At 41.9% G+C, this 17,348-nt stretch overlaps 1 protein-coding gene across 2 annotated transcripts in view; it reads right to left on the minus strand.

Moving 5' to 3' along the window:
- MYOF (myoferlin) overlaps window positions 1-17,348 on the minus strand; it is a 106,340-nt gene that overhangs the window by 42,539 nt on the left and 46,453 nt on the right. The window contains exons 17-25 of one of the 2 annotated variants that reach the window (XM_077350274.1): window positions 16,872-16,910; window positions 13,527-13,651; window positions 11,696-11,812; window positions 9,805-9,982; window positions 7,976-8,100; window positions 6,937-7,043; window positions 4,170-4,359; window positions 2,689-2,844; window positions 682-813 (exon numbers count right to left, since the gene is read on the minus strand). In XM_077350274.1, coding sequence (XP_077206389.1) covers window positions 682-813; window positions 2,689-2,844; window positions 4,170-4,359; window positions 6,937-7,043; window positions 7,976-8,100; window positions 9,805-9,982; window positions 11,696-11,812; window positions 13,527-13,651; window positions 16,872-16,910 — 1,169 coding nt within the window. The remainder of the gene's footprint in view (window positions 1-681; window positions 814-2,688; window positions 2,845-4,169; window positions 4,360-6,936; window positions 7,044-7,975; window positions 8,101-9,804; window positions 9,983-11,695; window positions 11,813-13,526; window positions 13,652-16,871; window positions 16,911-17,348) is intronic. The other variant, XM_077350275.1, reaches the window with a different exon arrangement.

Here is a 17,348-nt window from a genome sequence, read left to right on the forward strand (position 1 = left end):
CCCCTTCCAACTCTATGATTCTATGATTCACTCAACTGTAAGTACAAGCCATCAGATCTCACAAGTCACAGAGGAGAATATTTACAGATGGATTTCAGAAATAACTGAGAGGCAATATGTCTCTTCTCCAGATATCACACAGTGGACTATTATCTACCAAATGGGACAAGGACTGGATAGGAGGGCTTTCTTAGTCTCCTGACTCTACTAAATCAATGATGCATGTGAAGTGGACTTTTCATAGAAAGAAGATGGTATGTTCACACTATACAACAGTGATAGCGTAATCTCCAAAACCAGTTAAGTCTGTGTTAAGACTTGCACTGAACTTATCCCAGATGGTCAAAATAAAATCAAAATTTCCTGTGACTGAGGGGCCCCTCTGAACAATTAATCTCATACAACTGATCTAACAAATCAGGCGGTGAAATTCGCTTGATCTGTAATGTGCAAATGAGGAATTCAAGTGCATATGAGGAATACCCCTACAGGGAGCATTGTGTGTAGCATTCATGGATTTCACATGGGTTTGCAAAGGAAAACTTTCTTGTACCTGATGCTCTGGGATGAGGGTATTCTCCAGGGTATACAAAATTCCCCAGGGTCTTGTTTCATATCTTAACATAGAGAAAGAGGCAACATTCAAATCAACCATAGCACAGAGATTGTTAGTATACCTACCAGTTCAGCAAAGACACTAAACGTTCCTTCTGCAAAACTATTAAACTTCTTCTCAACTGCGCTCAAGCCCAGCCAAATATTAACCCGCAAGTGTGCAGGTATTTTGACAGCATTGTTTTTGTCCTGTGGGTACTAAAAACATAAAAAGAATTGCTATCTTCCACAGTTATGCAAGAATCAACTAAACAAATGCAGTAGAACACTCACATGGCCTATATCCCAGCCATCTGTGCCCGCCCAGATTTTTCCTTTGTCAGAGATTACATGAAATGGGATTTTTAAAGCTCAGCAGTGCCCCAAAACAATTTTAAGGACATTATCCTTGACTTGCCAGCATACAGATGGCCAGCACAGCCAGACTGCTATTTCTTTTCCTGTTTTTCAGTCCCAGCCCTTGTCAAACAATGAGTTTGCCCCTGCCCAAGTCTGAAACTTGCAATATTAATCATTGTTTATATTTCCTTGTCAGAAGAGGCTTGAAAATCACATGTCATGCAGCTACAAGTTTGCCAAACAATTAATAGCTGCGATATCCTTCTTTCTCAGTTAAAATTTGAGGCACAGTTCCTGTTTAGGCCTGGAATTCATAAACCTCTTTCTTCTCTTTGCCTAATACCTGGCAGAGAGTGTCCCTGGACTGAGAGATATAATTCTGGAACATTTCATCAAAATGGTGTAGAAAACTAATATGTTATAGCCAGGAATTGGGCTTAACTAATTGGGCTTAACTAATTGGGCCTGTAAGATGTAGAACTTTTGGTAGGGAGGCTGTCCTGGCTGACAGCTACAATCTAAGTATTTTCCAAATGGAATGAAAAACAAAGAAGTTACAGCTGGAGATGTATTTCTTGGAATAAGCAAGACCTGCAGTGTGCATGATTGAGCAGAATATAAAGAGTGTCCAGCAGGGGTCATTGGAGGAGATGTGTATTGAGCAGTTAGGACAGGAACTTCCTGATAATTTTAAAATAATCTCTTCCAGTGTCTTGATTGGCTCAATAGTGTTGGGTATTTTGTATATTAAAAGAAGCAGAGTTAATAAATGATGAGACTAGGCATGACAGTGTTTAAAGTACAATAAAGTATTTTACTAGAACTACCAGGGTAGGGGAACTGGGACACCAAATAATAAAAATTCATAGAAGAAGAAGAGTTGGTTCTTATATTCCGCTTTTCTTAAAGCGGCTTACAGTCACCTTCCCTTTCCTCTCCCGACAACAGACACCCTGTGAGGTGGGTGAGACTGAGAGAGCCCTGATATCACTGCTCGGTCAGAACAGCTTTATCAGTGCCGTGGCAAGCCCAAGGTCACCATATAGCTTCCTATAGCTCATGACGGAACTCTTAACCCTAGCTGTTATATGGTGAAACTTCAAGATGGATCTCACTCTCTGCCTAAAGCAGTTAGGAGAACTAAGGAAGGAAGGAGAATTCCTTCTCTTCCATTTATAGTTGCTTACCTGCGAACAGGACATGTAGATGATGGCAGTACACACATTTATATACCAATAAACAAATCACATGACACACCTGTTTCCACTAGCAACAAGAGTAAATAAACAGCCCTTTTCCTAACAGTCAGAGGCTGACTCTTGCTAAAGACACTGTCTAACAAAAGGGAGACTTCTTGCTCCTCTGAGAACACTTCCTCTCTGCTTGCCTCCAGAACAGCAGTTACAGAAGAATGGCTACGGACAATAGTTGGAACAGTCAGGTCTCTCTCTCTCTCTCTCCTTAGTTGTTTCTCTTCTGAATATTATTACTATCACTATCACTATCACTATCACTATCACTATCACTATCACTATCACTATCACTATCACTATCACTATCACTATCACTATCACTATCACTATCACTATCACTATCACTATTATTATTTGTTCCTGGCAAGCTTTTCCTGTATCAAAACTCCTCTAAAAACTACTATCTCCCATGCTGCAGTCTTAAATGAGCATTGTAGCCCACAATATTAGGCCAACGTTCGCACAATTTGGCCTACATTACCTTTAGAAAGACGGTCTGGGTCTTCCCACAATACTTCCCAGAGGCTCCAGGGCTCGTAGTGGAATACAGAACCTGGTGAGCAGGAATGCGGGCATAGGCGAGCCTCTTCTCCCCACGGATCATCCAAATGATCACATCAGGCATGCTGTTTTGTGGCTTTTGTTTTTATTCGGGAAGAAAAACGAAAACAGATTTTTTTTTACTTTGCAAAATAATTGTATTTTCTATTAATGCTTGATAATATTAAAGGCAAAATATATATATACATCAAGTTTGCTTTGAAGGAATTATTGTATCACCTTATACAGAAACAGTATAACTCTCTCCCCACCCCTCCATGCACTCATGTGGAGCAGTGAAAAGGCCAGCATCTCTTGGTGTCTCAAAGAGAAGGATGTTTCACAGCTCAGCCACTGGATGTACACTAAGCTGGGAGACATAACCAACCCAGCTCCCAAACATGTGTACCTGTTTGAAATACATACAGCAATAGGGCAGAAATTTTAATATATGTGTTTGAAAGAAGGCTGATTACGACATTCACTGGACCTCCCACCTGAAGTTAACAGACATTCACGACCCAAGGGAATATTTTTGGAGGGGGGAAGAGAAGGAACAAGAGTACCTGAGAGCTAAGGCACTAAAGATGCAGAAAGATGTAGGGGAATTTTCTCTCCCCCCACTCAATTTTTTTTTTGTTAAATTGCTAATATAGCATAGCATAGGGAAAATGTACACTGAGGGTCAAACACCAAAGCATTATGTAAGTGTGCAGAAGTTTGGAAACCTTAGTGTGTCTTTCAGAGAGAGAGACAGACAGACAGAAAGAGAGAGAGAGAGAGAGAGAGAGAGAGAGAATACAGTCATATTCATCCCAACAAAATAGATTAAAACTGTTTTTTAAACTTTTCTTTATACTTCATCTATTCCCCAAACTTAATGAGGTTACTTTTTTGCAGTGTTACATGCCCCTTTAGAATTGTTGATTAATTGCAGTATATAATCTGAGAACATTGGAGTCATTCTTATCCAAAGCCATAGAAAGGGAAACTGAAATTGGTATAGGTGAAACTGACAAAAAATTATATTGTTAAAATATACCTTACTGGTAAAGTACATTTTTTGTTTCATTCAGGGTTAATTTTGAAAACACAGTGCTCCAAGATTATTATATTTTTTACAAAGAAAAAGAAGAGTTGGTTTTTATACCCTGCTTTTCACAACCCAAAGGAGTTTCAAAGTGCCTTACAATTGTCTTCCCTTCCTCTCCCCACAGCAGGCACTCTGCAAGGTAGGTGGGGCTGAGAGAGCTCTGAGAGAACTGTTCTGAAAAAACAGCTCTAACGGAACTGTGACTGGCCCAAGGTCACCCAGCTATCTGCATGTGGAGGAGGAGTGGGGAAATAAAACCCAGCTCTCCAGATTAGAGGCTGCTGCTCTTAACCACTACATCATGACAGATAGACACATAGACAACTAACCTCTTCACTTAATTGTATTAATTTATCCAACCAGTCTTCAATATCTGGCAGGGTGGCTTTCACATCAGTGGTTTCACTCCTCACCCTTGCTGCTGCCTCTTGAATTTGCTTGAATGATTTGAGCCGCAGTTTCTGGATCTGTGTATCCAGGATTGTAATATTCTGCTTGCCTTCAGTAGGCAAGTCCTTACTGAAAGAAGCAACCAACAGAGTAGTATTTATTTAGAAAATATATATACCATCTCTCCAGATGGCACATAATGTCAAACTTATACATATTAAAAATAACCACCATAAATATATAATATTAAAACAAGCAATCCCCCCAAAGAAACCCAATACAGAGCAATATATAGAAGAATCATAGAATCATAGAATCATAGAGTTGGAAGGGGCCATACAGGCCATCTAGTCCAACCCCCTGCTCAACGCAGGATTAGCCCTAAGCATATAGAAATACATACAAAACAATACAGAGATAACTATAAAACTACCCACAGGCCAGGAGCAGAACATCAAGAAGAGCTTTAAAGAGATTCAACCCATCAGTTAAAAGCCCAGGTAAAGTGGAATGTTTTGTTTTGGTACCTAAAGAAGAAGACATGTGGGGGGTTTTGTTTCCTGCTTTTTATTAGCTGAAGGAATCTCAAAATGGCTAACAATTGGCTATCCTTCTTCCAACAACAGAGGTGGGTGATGCTGAGAGAGCTCTGAGAGAACTATGACTGGCCCAACGTCACCCAGCTGGCTGCATGTGGAGAAGGGGTGAATCCAACCCAGTTCAAGGCCCACCACTTTCAACCACTACACCAAACTGAAAGCCATTTCAAAGGCAAAATGCTGCTATTGTGAAAGCCCACATCAGTGGTACAGATATAGCTTGTGGAAATGTCTGTGCAACTAAGCTTCAGTTTTCTCTCCGTAATAATATACTGCATAAGGCACTTAAAAAAAAGGATCTCTTATTCACTACACTGCATAAGGGATGGCCAGAAAGGATTTAGTCCAGAATGATCAGGAGAGTGTTAATAATAATAAAAATAATATCTTAATTTTTATAGGTTGCCCTTCCCAACTGGCCCTTATATAGCTCCTACTGCTGCCTGGCTACTCACTCAGAGCAACTTATTGCTGAGGGCAGAACAGAACTGCAACAGAGTAATCTGACCTGCCTCTGGTTGGCCTTTCAGCATCAGTCCTGACATACTGCCTTAGAGCGGATGACAACCATCTGCCTGGGCACTGTTATAAAGCCCAGCTAAACAGCTATTACTGACCACAGCACATAGTTCTGAGATGGTCTCTCTATGGGGAATAGGATCAAGGCACCTCACTCTGATGCAAGAGAACGCTTTACCTTTTGTTCTTAGTGATGGCCCTGATCTCTGAGCCACAGCAGTAGCCACAGTCAAGCATGTAGCCTCAGCTGGGAGAGATGGCTTTGAAAGGCACAGAAACTCTGCTAAAAGGAACCCCTTCTGGGAGGGAGAGAGCAGCATGGCAGCCCCCATTTTAAACCATGCAGGACACAGTTCTGAAATACGCCTCAAGTGAGTCATCATTACAAGGGCATGAGAGAGATGGAGCTGTCCAGCCCTCCTTTTGGCCTCACAGCAGTAACGGTTAGAGCAGTCTTTTCAAACTTTCGACCATGGAGGCACCCCTGAAATATGCTTCAGGCTTCGAGGAATCCCAGAAGTGATGCCATGCCCCTTCAGCAAAGTGGGTGTGAAAGTAAGATGCGGGAGCCAGCCAGTCAATAAGTTGATCATTTACCATTTCCACTGTGGAGAAAGGGACCGAGCCTGCAGAGGAACAGGGGAACTGGGCCCCAATGATGTCTAGTGATGTCAATGGCCATCTGAACATCTTGGAAAGGCCGCATAATCCCTGAGGAGCTTTCACATAACCTCAGGGTCCCTTAGAGCCCTGGTTGGAAATCCCTAGTTTACAGCAAAAGTTTCTGCTTGCTCTGTAACATCTACAGAGGCTGCCAGTGTTAAATAACCAGAAACAAAGTTTAATAAAGTAGCCAAGAATATTCAAACTTTCTTGTCATATTACTAGATCCCTGCTTTTCCTACCATCATACCTACCAAGTGAACCTTTTTGGCCCTGCCTGGTGAAATGAGCTCCCGGAAGAGATGAAGACCCTGTCAGAACTTCTTCAGTTCCACAGGGCCTGTAAGACTGAGCTCTTCCACTAGCCATTTGGTTGAGGCCACAACATTGAAGATCTGGTTCTACTCCACTGACTTGGGCCCTGCCTATATTACATCTCCCTGGGCAAATACGTATACACAACACCAATTTAGCAGCTGATAAGGGAGGTTTATTGTTGATGGCTTTCTGATTTCATGGACAAATGTTGTGAGCCGCCACAGGCCAGCTTGTCTGGGAGCGGTGGCATACAAGTCCAAGAAATAAAATAAATATTTTTTTTCAGACTTGGGTGACTAAATTTTGCTAGAAATTTAAGCTCCCCATTCTCTTTCCTTAATTTTCTACTGTTTTTCCTAAATATCTTTCAAACTGTTTCACTGTTCTTCTTTGTCCAGGATGGCACATGGGTTTTTCTTTAGGAATTTGTTTCTAAAATATGCATATTTCAAAAGAGAAAAGCAAGGTGAAAGAAACCCGAAGAGAAATAAATGCAAGGGGAGGGAGGGGGAGAAAGCCTGGATTCTGAAAACTTTGGAAAGAGCATCATAATAGCAGAATTTAATTTCTGAGACACTCTAGAGATAGACGGTAAACAATAATCTACCTTAAGTCCTCCATAAGTTCATCAATTAGCTTCAGCCATATCTTGGCCAAATGGTCTTCTGACATCTTTGCCTGGATTGCTGATTTTAAGGCATCTAAGTTTGTTTGCTGCAATTTCAAAGAATTGGACAAGTCCACATGCATTGGCCAGTGATACGATTTTTTTCACAGTGTGATTTTTTCCCTCAACTGCATGATAGAAAGCTAATTCTAAAAGAGCCGTCCAAACATATATTAGAAATTCTTTCAAGAATCCTATAGGGCCTTTACACATGTTGGGGCTCTGCAGAGCATTAACCTGTATAGCAGGAACCATCTACAAGGACACATGGAAGGAGAGAGAAATTTTACACCTTTTTCACCACTTGGGGCATCCCTGAAGTGCAAAAGGTTTTATTAAAAAATAGAAATACATTGAATTTTCAGCCGAATTGTCAGCTTCTTGTCTAAAATTTCTCTTGCACAATCTGCAGAGAAGGGAAGTGAACACACACACATATACTGCATCTCCTGAAAGGTGAATTTTAAGTACAGTTAGGCCCTTCAAAACCCAATGTCACCAAAGGGCTTAGAAAGGCGTAACTCTGCATAGGACTTAGATGGGCAGAATTTAAAAGCACAATATCCATTTTCCTGAAGTGCAAAATAAAAAAGGTGAGTAGTGATCTTAATTTGTGTAGAATTACATCCAAACATTCAACCCAGGTTTGTTGTTGTTTTTGGTGGCAACAAAGTAAATCATGCACCATTTTCAGGACATCTAAAATATATATGTGTTCTCAGAATGGTCATAAATATCATGAAGAACAGTTGTTTGGAGCCCTTATGAGTCAAGTTACTTTTGTTTTTGTAAAAATTTACTAAGAAGTCTCACACCATTCCTATAATTCTGAATTCATTGCTGAAAAGAATCTACCTGTTCTTTAAAAAATGCTAATACAAGCCACAAGTGAAGGGGAAATTAATAACTAATTGATTATTTATATAGCCACAAGGCCAGCATATAGATTATGAGAAAAAGAAAGTCATAAATGACTTACCAGCTTTTCCACTATGGCAAGAATAATATTTAAAGGGTCCAGTCTGTGACTGATATCTTCCCAAAATGAAGTAAGGGTCACTACTGGCTTTGTGTTTGCCCATGGCAGGTAGTAATAGTAGTTTCCTGAAATGAAATATTCATGCATGAAGAATTATTTTGATGGAATGTCCTCTTACTAAAATGATATATACAATCATGATACGTTAGTAAGGAACTGCTAAAAGTTTATTGCAGGAGATATGCTAATTTATATGTTAACAGTAAACAATTAAACACCATAAAACTTACAATTTAATTTTCTGTTTGTGTTCAACAAGATAACAACAAGATTCCATACAGTGTTAAAATTTAAAAACGTCCTGACTTTGTGCCCATCAAGCAGCTTACCCCAACCTGCCACCTCATGACAGGGAATGGCAGAAACTGCTTGATAGGCACATCTGCAGTGAAGCAGACTTTAAATTCCCAAAACTGTACCGCAGCCTTTCCCAACTTATTTACTATTGAGAAACCTCTGAAACAATCCTCAGGCTTCAAGAACCCCCAGAAGTGGTGTGATCATGCAGAATATAGCTGGAAAGCATAGCTGTGTACACACCCACCTGGGGCCCCTCCCCTCCCCACCAGCTCTAGGCCCATTTGAGGAGGAGAGGGCAGGTTGACATGGCCATATATGATTATATCACCCAATGAACATTTAACAAGTTAAAATAAAAACATAAAATTAGTTAACTCCCAGTCATTCAGGAAACCCTTCCAGGGCTGTCAATAAAATAAGTAGTTTCCACCAAGAAAGAGCCAGTGTGGTGCAGTGCTTAAAGTGCCAGGATAGGATCTGGGAGACCGAGATCTGAATCCACACTGTGCCATGGAACCTTGCTGGGTGACCTTGAGCCAGGCATCCAATCACAGCCTATCCTACTTCACAGGGTCATTGTGAAGATAAAAGTGTGGATAAGAGTATAACATTCTTGGTCCCCATTGGAGAGGAATAAAGTAAATGCATTGCTGCCAGCAGAGATAACTTTGTGCTGGTTGCTTTTTCTCACTGCAGCCCCCACCATCATGCCTACTTTCATTTTCTTTTTTTGAGGGGGTGAATCCCAGAAGCAGAATTTAGGACACACAGGCAGTTACAGTGGGAAGGAGGAGGTGGGAAAGCTCCATTTGTAGACTGAAGGATGCAACTCAACTTTTCAAAAGCAGGGACTAGATAACCACCATACAGAAATGCTGATTCTGTGAATTTAATAGCTGGGCAGATTGTATGTGGCTGGGCAGAAGGGATTGTGTCCCTACTGTATCCATGCTTTGGTCTTGGGGGGGGGGGTGCATGCCCAGGGAAATGCTGATCACCACTTTGAGGCCTGGAGGCAAATTTCCTCCAGGCCAGAATGACCAGGGATTCTGGGGTTTTTGGAGGCGGGCATCATCTGGGTATGGAATTGGGGTCACTATGGGTGGGCAGGTAGTTATGAATTTCCTGCATTCTGCAGGGGGTTGGACTAAATGACCCTGGATGACCCTTCCAACTCTATGATTCTATGACATTTTCATTGCTGTTTAACCTATTATGTTTTCAAATGTGTGGAACTGGTTTAATCTAAACCTACCTCCACGGCAATGGGACTGTCTTCATTTAGTTTAAATATGTGGCTCTGAAAACAGGCACCAAGTGGGAAGTAGTCACAAAGACCCCCTCCCCCCCCAAAAAAAGGGATAAAACATACATACAAGCAACTGGTGACAGGGCTGCTGCCTTTTAAAACCTTTGTGGGGGAGAAGAATAAACCTTTATTGTCAGTTTTGTGCAATAGTAATACTCACCATCAAAAACAGCACGACTATACAGAGTGGTTGATGCCAGTGGCTTGCAGGTGGTATCAAATTTATTGCCGTAATTCCCAATGCTAACCTCAAACTGGATAGCTTCGCCAATATCTTGCAACATAGTAGCGGAATGGAAGACAGCACTGAGACTGAACTTTCTTCTGCGCTGATATTTCTGTTGGTTAATTAACAAAGCCATTGATAAAGCTAAACACATAAAGCCATGCTTAGTACTCAGGAGGAGGGACCATGGCTCAGTTGTAGAGAATCGACTTTGCATGTGGAGACACCCCAGATTCAATCCCCAGCATCTCTGGTCAAAGTAATTAGGCCATAGGAGGGGTGAAATACCCCACCTGAGGACCTGGGAAGCAGCTGTCAGTTAGAGTAGACAAGACTGGCCTTGACAAACCAAAAGTCTAAGTATAAAGCAGTTTTGACCTTTCAAAAAATAAAGTCTAGTGAAATGACACACTAGGAATGGTTTTCAGGTTACCAATTTTTTTTAAGCAAAAATAATGCTTGAAGCGATTCTTTTTACAATGGCTGAAGTGAGACATACTTCCCTCCAGGAACACCTGTGGGTTTTTATGCCAGCTCTGCTTATTCAGATATCATTCCTCTACTGACACATGTACTTAGCTCTGACTACAGCATGGATTTTTCTTTTTCTTTTCTGTTTGGATAGGCTCTTGGGTTTTTTAAAAAAATCCCCACCCATTTATTTAAATATTTGATTAGTGCTTATCAAAACACCACTGCATTTTATGTAAAACATATTAAAATTATATATTTTTTAAAAATACCATTACATTTTGTTAAAAACCTAAAGCATCACACTGTGGCTTTGTGGATGCAGAGCTTGGAGTGGGTTCATGATTGTAAACAAGAATACGAAATACATGGATCCAAATGTCATTAACGCAATAATAACAATTGTTCTTAAAATCTTAGTCTCCTTCCCATAGGACTGGGCATCACAAATGTAAAAAATATACACAGGCACTGGCCAGGTTCAATTTGCAGATCTGTCCCCTTATCTATAAAGAGTAAGTGCAGATACATAGGAGGCTCACTAGTTAAGTCAGACTGTTGACCCCAGATCACAGTAGATAGGCACTATAACATTGGCCACTATAGAAATTGGAAACCTAATGGATCTGTGTCCTAATTGCAACTGTTAGAGTTATGACAGCTACATCTTTCTGGAGTCAGAAGAGTTTGACTTTGATCCCCCAATAACTCATACCAAATCATATTTACTTGGAATTAAGACCCACTGACTTCACTTATAATCCTTCCAAGTGCGTAAGCTCAGGGTTACAGTCTATAGCGGGGGTCGTCAAACCCAGTCCGTGGACCAGGGCCACAAAGGCCTCCGGGCCGCCGTTGGCCGCACCTGTCTCTCTCCCACCCCCCCCCCCCACAGCGAGAAGCTCACCAGGCCTCAAGCGAAGCAGACACTTCACTCGCGACCCGGTGAGCTTCTCATTACAGGGGGGGGAAGAGGCAGGCGCGGCCGCCAGCATGCTGGCGGATGCAAAAGCACATGTGCGGAGCTGCCGCTCATACACGTTTGCGCCCCCCACGGATGCAAACACGCATGCACCTGCAGCTCTGCAGTCCTCAATGAGGAAAAGGCTGGGGATCGCTGGTCTATAGCACAATAAGACTGGCATCTAAAAGATCCCCGATTAGCATTTCATCAACATTTCCATCACTGCAAGACCACAATACGCATACAACGAACATCAACCATTTAGAAATAAAAGTTTTGCTTATACTTTGTCCTTTTAGCATGGAGATAAATTGGGAGACTCATCTGAGACCCTAAACCATCTAATTTCCCATCTATATTGCATCTATGGGATAGCAAAACAGAACTTACCTCAACAACCAATATGTCATCACTGGGTATTGACTCAATCTTCTTACTAAGAGCTGGACTATCAAGCAGAGTGCATAGTTCAACTAAGACTCTGCCTCTGTAGGCTACACCTTCTCCCTGTAATGCAATCAGGATACTTCAGACTGTATGTCAAGTTCTCATATTTATTTACATGGTCCATATCATCTGCATTCTCACATTGCAAAATTGATCATGTTTGCAAAATTAGAATCAAGTGTCCTTCTACTAATATTAGAAATGAAGAGATGTATCAGGTAGAAACCCAAAGCATATATTTTCCTAGAACTTCTAAGAGTACAGATGAAGAGGGGATTTGTACTGCGCCTCCCATAGCAGCCCAAAATGCCCCCCCCAATATTACTTTTGAAGGACAGAGACCCCCACCCACCCTCCACTGGGAATACTTTGGGGGAGAAATCAGTGGTTTTCCATGGTTGGGGGAATGAGCAAAAATTATCTCCTTCCTTGGGACTGCAGAAATTCTAGGTGGGATCCAAGCCCAAGTTTTCACTACTGAAAAATAGCACTATTGGGCATGTCTAAATGAAGCTGGATTCAGGTCAGTCAACTTTTTAATTTTTTTTCAGGCAGGCGGGCAGGCAGGAAAGAGCAAGACAATTGAATCTAGCTCCTTCCTTTTTTAAACTGCTGATTATGAAATAAGCTGGAATTGTACAAGAATTGAGCATGAGCAGCTGGGGAACCACTTTTGCTGCACTGATTTGCGTGCCTGTTTTGCTAATCCAGCTGGAGGAGAAAGCTGTTTCCAAATGACTCCTATCACCCCTGGCTTGACTGGGATTTCTGTGTTCTGCATACTGCAAACAGACACAGGCATTGCTGACGCCAGGCAAGCAAAAAAAGTATAATTTTTAACACTGATTCTATTTGTGCATTCTACCCGAGATTTCAAAAATCTTGACCTGGGATCCCACCTGCAATTTCCACAAACAGAAGGATTTCCATCCATGGAAGTGCAATTTCCCCACCTCCCATGTTCCCCTGCAGCCTGAAAATGACATCTGAAATGCTTCCTTTGGTGGATAGGAATAGCGGGGGGGGGGGGAGGCATTGCCCCCTGGGGCAAAAACTTCAGGCAGAAGATCTAACTCCCCCCCCCCCTTACTGAGATTTCATATTATTATCCAATAAAACTTTTTTTTAAATTATGTATTGACTGATACAAGTGGGGCTAGGAATTAGTATAGGTTATTGGACTCCTTCTGTCCGGCTGAATCAACACATCTAACCCCAGGAAAATAACCACGTGGACGTGCCACATGATTTTCTGCATGTCAGACCTATTAATCTACACTCATTAAATATAAGCGAAAGATACTGCAGTTCTTATTATAATTTAATGGGACTGGTTCATGAAGAGTGGTTAATGATGACTGAGCCACAGAGCAATGAGACTCGGCCATTTTCCCAAACGTGTTCCCTTAGTAAATTACTGTTGTAGTTTATAAACACATTTGTATCTCAGTCTCCTCACTGCCAACTGTGCTTCCTTTGAGTCATACCATTTCCAATCCACTTTTTGCACAGGGGACATGTCTACAACAGCCTTCTGTAGATACCAAAAGAAATTTGCTATGTCATAAATCTGCTGCTTCCCTTGGCCAATTAAATTCAAGGGAGAAAACATGAGTACTAAACTTACATATTTGTATAAACACAAGTTTCTATATGCTAATCTTACATAGTTTCTATGTAAGTTAATCGATTTGTTTCGGAATACTGGTGTGAAATATAAAGCTAAAACAAGCAAGACTGCAAGAAGTGGGGATAGCTATAACAATAACCTTACCTTTCCAGAATTTAGTTCATCGTATGGATCTGGGAACCCAGTATATTCTCTTGGACTTCCATAAAGGTTTAGGTAACAAGGCCCAAATGTTGGCAAGAATCCTACTTCAGTCTCCCCAGTGTTTGCTAATAGGTAAATGTCATTATTAGAACGCATTATAGCTATTGAAGGGTACAAGGCTGCGAGCTTTAAATCTGTTTGTAGCAAACTACAAGGTTAAATGTTAGTTGTTAGTCACAAAAAGAACATTTTATTCCTTGGGTACAAAGAAATTTAAAAATTGCTGTTAAACAATGCAAATGACTGCATCTATTTATGTTGATCCATCAACTCCTTGCGCATATGCAACCTGCAACCTGCGTAGTGTGGTCAGGAACTGGGCATATCTGGTCCTGAAAGGATGAATTCAGAAAATCCATTTAACAATCATGAAGTTGACAGGTGTATCAGCAGGGTTCACAGGTGAACCAGTTCATTACAAACCAGGCCCAGATCAAACTCTAGCTGCTATTCTCTGTTGATTTCATGTCCAAATCAGTGTAATGTTAAATATGATGTCTGAATGCAGCAATATTGTTCAATTCTGAGAAGAAAGAGCAGTGTGGAGGAACAGGCAAAACTAGATGCTAACTCGGCAGCCTCAGGGATACACATGGGCATCTCCATTCACTTCAGTTCATGGACAGCTTGCACATCAAGGTGCTTGTGGTGATGTGGATCAGCCACAAGAATTGTCAGTTTCAGCTAAGGCCACACCTCTTGGGAAAAGAAGCCCACAAAGTAAATTGACTTTCTGCTATATCCCCGCAACAGAATTATATGTGAAAGAACAACTGAATTTGAAAAACACATATATATCTACACTGATGCTTTTACCTAAGAACCAACCAAGGGGCACATGTGTGCAACTGGAGTTTTATGGACCAGAGTAGGGTAGCGATTCCTAGTGCCAAATAAGCACTCTGAAATAACTCTGTACAGCAGTGCTCTGCAACCTTTTTATCACCAGGGACCGGTCAATGCTTGACAATTTTACTGAGGCCTGGGGGGGGTAGTCTTTTGCCGAGGGGTGTCACCACCATTTGAGCCCCTGGTCCATTTGCTTTCCCGCCGGTGCCCCTGACTTCCCACTGCCCGCTGGGGGGGGGGAGCTGTCAGCAGCAGCTGTGCAGTGCCACACCAAGGGGTAGCCCCAGCCATGGCAGCTGCTGGAGAGCACCAAAGGTGAGCCTGCAGCAGACTGGCAGAGAAGCCCCCAAGGCAGCAGCCAGGGAGGAGGACAAGGAAGAGCTGCGGCCCGGTACCGACTGATCCACGGACTGGTCCCGGTCCCCGGACCAGGGGTTGGGGACCACTGCTGTACAGGATCACACTGTAAAAATTATAACAACATGCAGTTCTCTTCTTTCGACATGGCAGATTAAAGCAGGGTCAGTTTAGATAGGTTAATGAAATGGAAAAAAAAATCAAACTGCTGCACGTATGTGTACATTTCACCTGACCAAAATCTGTAACCAAAGGCACCATGGGAAAAAGAATAGTGTCAATCAGAACTTTTTACTGAGTCAGTCAGAAGAACCAGTTCCTATCAAATATCGGAAGCAAGCTTGTATCTTTCTGTAGCCACAGTGTCATGACAGCGGCATATGCTGCCCAAAATGCAGAGAGTACATTGCTGATGAGAGAGATTTACAAGCCGTCATTGGGCATATTTCAGGAGAAGCAGGGGCTCAGGGGTGCAAATGTGAGTGCTGCGACCTCCAGCTCCATTTTGAAAAATCCAGCCCTTTTGCTCCAGGAAATATGCCGAGGATCAGGCAAGTAGAAAGTTGTTCAGAAAAACAGATTCTCACATGCAGAAGGATTAAGTTTAAACAGAATGATTTCACAAGAAACATAACTGTGCCAAGGCAGCTGCACAGTGGAATGAAAATGAGCACAGCAGATCGAAAAGACTTTGGCTAGTCATTCTTGCTTTGTCTGCTAAGCCATGCCTGTTTTTAATACTAAAGGAGAAAGCCAAGCAGGTTTAAGGACAAGCTGGATACCTTTCACGGGCAATTATTCCATGCTGCTTTCCATACTAATTTTAATGAATTTATTTTGGGCTAAAAAGCAGACACAGCACTTAATGCAAAGGCCAACCTGTCCAAAGGGCCAGCTCTTGTAAATAAGATCTGTTTTATGCTCACATTGTGATGGTGGAAAGTGCTGTCAAGTCAAGGCAAAGAGACTTTCAGAAGTGGTTTGCCATTGCAGTCTGAAAGCTCTGCCCATGAGGCTGGGAGTTCGATCCCAGCAGCCGGCTCAAGGTTGACTCAGCCTTCCATCCTTCCGAAGTCGGTAAAATGAGTACCCAGCTTGCTGGGGGGTAAATGGTAATGACTGGCGAAGGCACTGGCAAACCACCCCGTATTGAGTCTGCCATGAAAACGCTAGAGGGCGTCACCCCAAGGGTCAGACATGACTCGGTGCTTGCACAGGGGATACATTTATCTTTTTACCTTTTCCCCTCTGTATTATGCCCCTAGAGGTCTCCCATCCAAATACTGGCTTTAGGGGGTCTTCTGTCCAAATACCGTCCAGGGCCGATCCTGCTTAGTTTCTAATATCTGACAAAATCAGGCTAGCCTGGGTTATCCTTTTCTGGGGATACGCTCATTAAAGAGGCTTTAAAGGCTCAAACCACCAAGGACTGTTCCTCTGAAACATTTTTTAGGCTTTGAGAAACCTCAGAAGTGGCACAATGGTACAGAATATGGTTGGGAAGCATAGCTGTGTACACACCCACCAGTGGCCCCTCCTCTTGCTCCCTCCTGGCCCGTCATTGGCCATTTGGGGGAAGGCAGGTCAGCATGACCATGTATGGTCATATCACCCAATAAACGTTTAGCAAATTTTTATAATATATTTAAAATAATTAACTCCCACCCATTCGGAAAACCCTTCCTGAACCCTGGTTGAAAAAGCATGTTCTATATCTTCCATTTGCTTAATTTATGGTATTTTTCCCTTCAAAATGTGATCAGTTAGTTAAAAGTTGACAAAGAACTGCTGCAGAGTCTATACTACCTGGACCTTAGTCCTAATTTAAGTATTGCAGCACAGGATACACAATCATTTAAATAGGTACATGCACTGGTCCGAAATAAAGCCATGCAAAAGCCAAGGAGAAGTAACATGGTCCAAAGCCCAAACTGTTCACCATTATTATTAAAAACTTCCAAGTCTCATTGTAGCAGTTTACCATCTATTTTTAGTGAGTGTTTTATGTTTGGATTTGAAGGAAACAGTAGTTTGGGCAAAGGAACAAGAATCATATGATAATCTAAGATGATTATGAACCTTCATAGGATGAAGCCCCAGCTTCTGAAGATGCAAGCTCTAGATCAAAAAAAGACAACAGGTTACATGGAAAGTTATAGGTGATGTAGACAGAGCATATAAAAACATTCAGCTGCAAAACAAAATCAAAGCTTCAGTGAATCTTGAGTAAATCTGGAATTTCAGTCTGAAAACAAGATGCTGCCTGATCCTTTGACCTTGATCCTCAAAAGCATGTAAATGCAGTGCCAACAATGATGTAAGCCAAACATCACAAAACTTGAAAGTCATACCAGCAGCGAAGGCTATTTAGCACTACACCAGATGATTGACAAGTGTAGACTTGCAGCTTCAAGGGTGCCAGTTTCATGCAGTCTTCAGAGATCCCAGTCCTCTTGGCTAAAGATTTGCCTTTTCAAAGCAGAAAATGCTCTAGGGCAGGGGTAGTCACAACCTGTGGTCCTCCAGTTGTCCATGGACTACAATTCCCATGAGCCC

The sequence above is a fragment of the Paroedura picta genome, chromosome 8 (genome assembly GCF_049243985.1).
Source record: "Paroedura picta isolate Pp20150507F chromosome 8, Ppicta_v3.0, whole genome shotgun sequence".
In the NCBI taxonomy this organism is placed as follows: Eukaryota; Metazoa; Chordata; class Lepidosauria; order Squamata; family Gekkonidae; genus Paroedura; species Paroedura picta.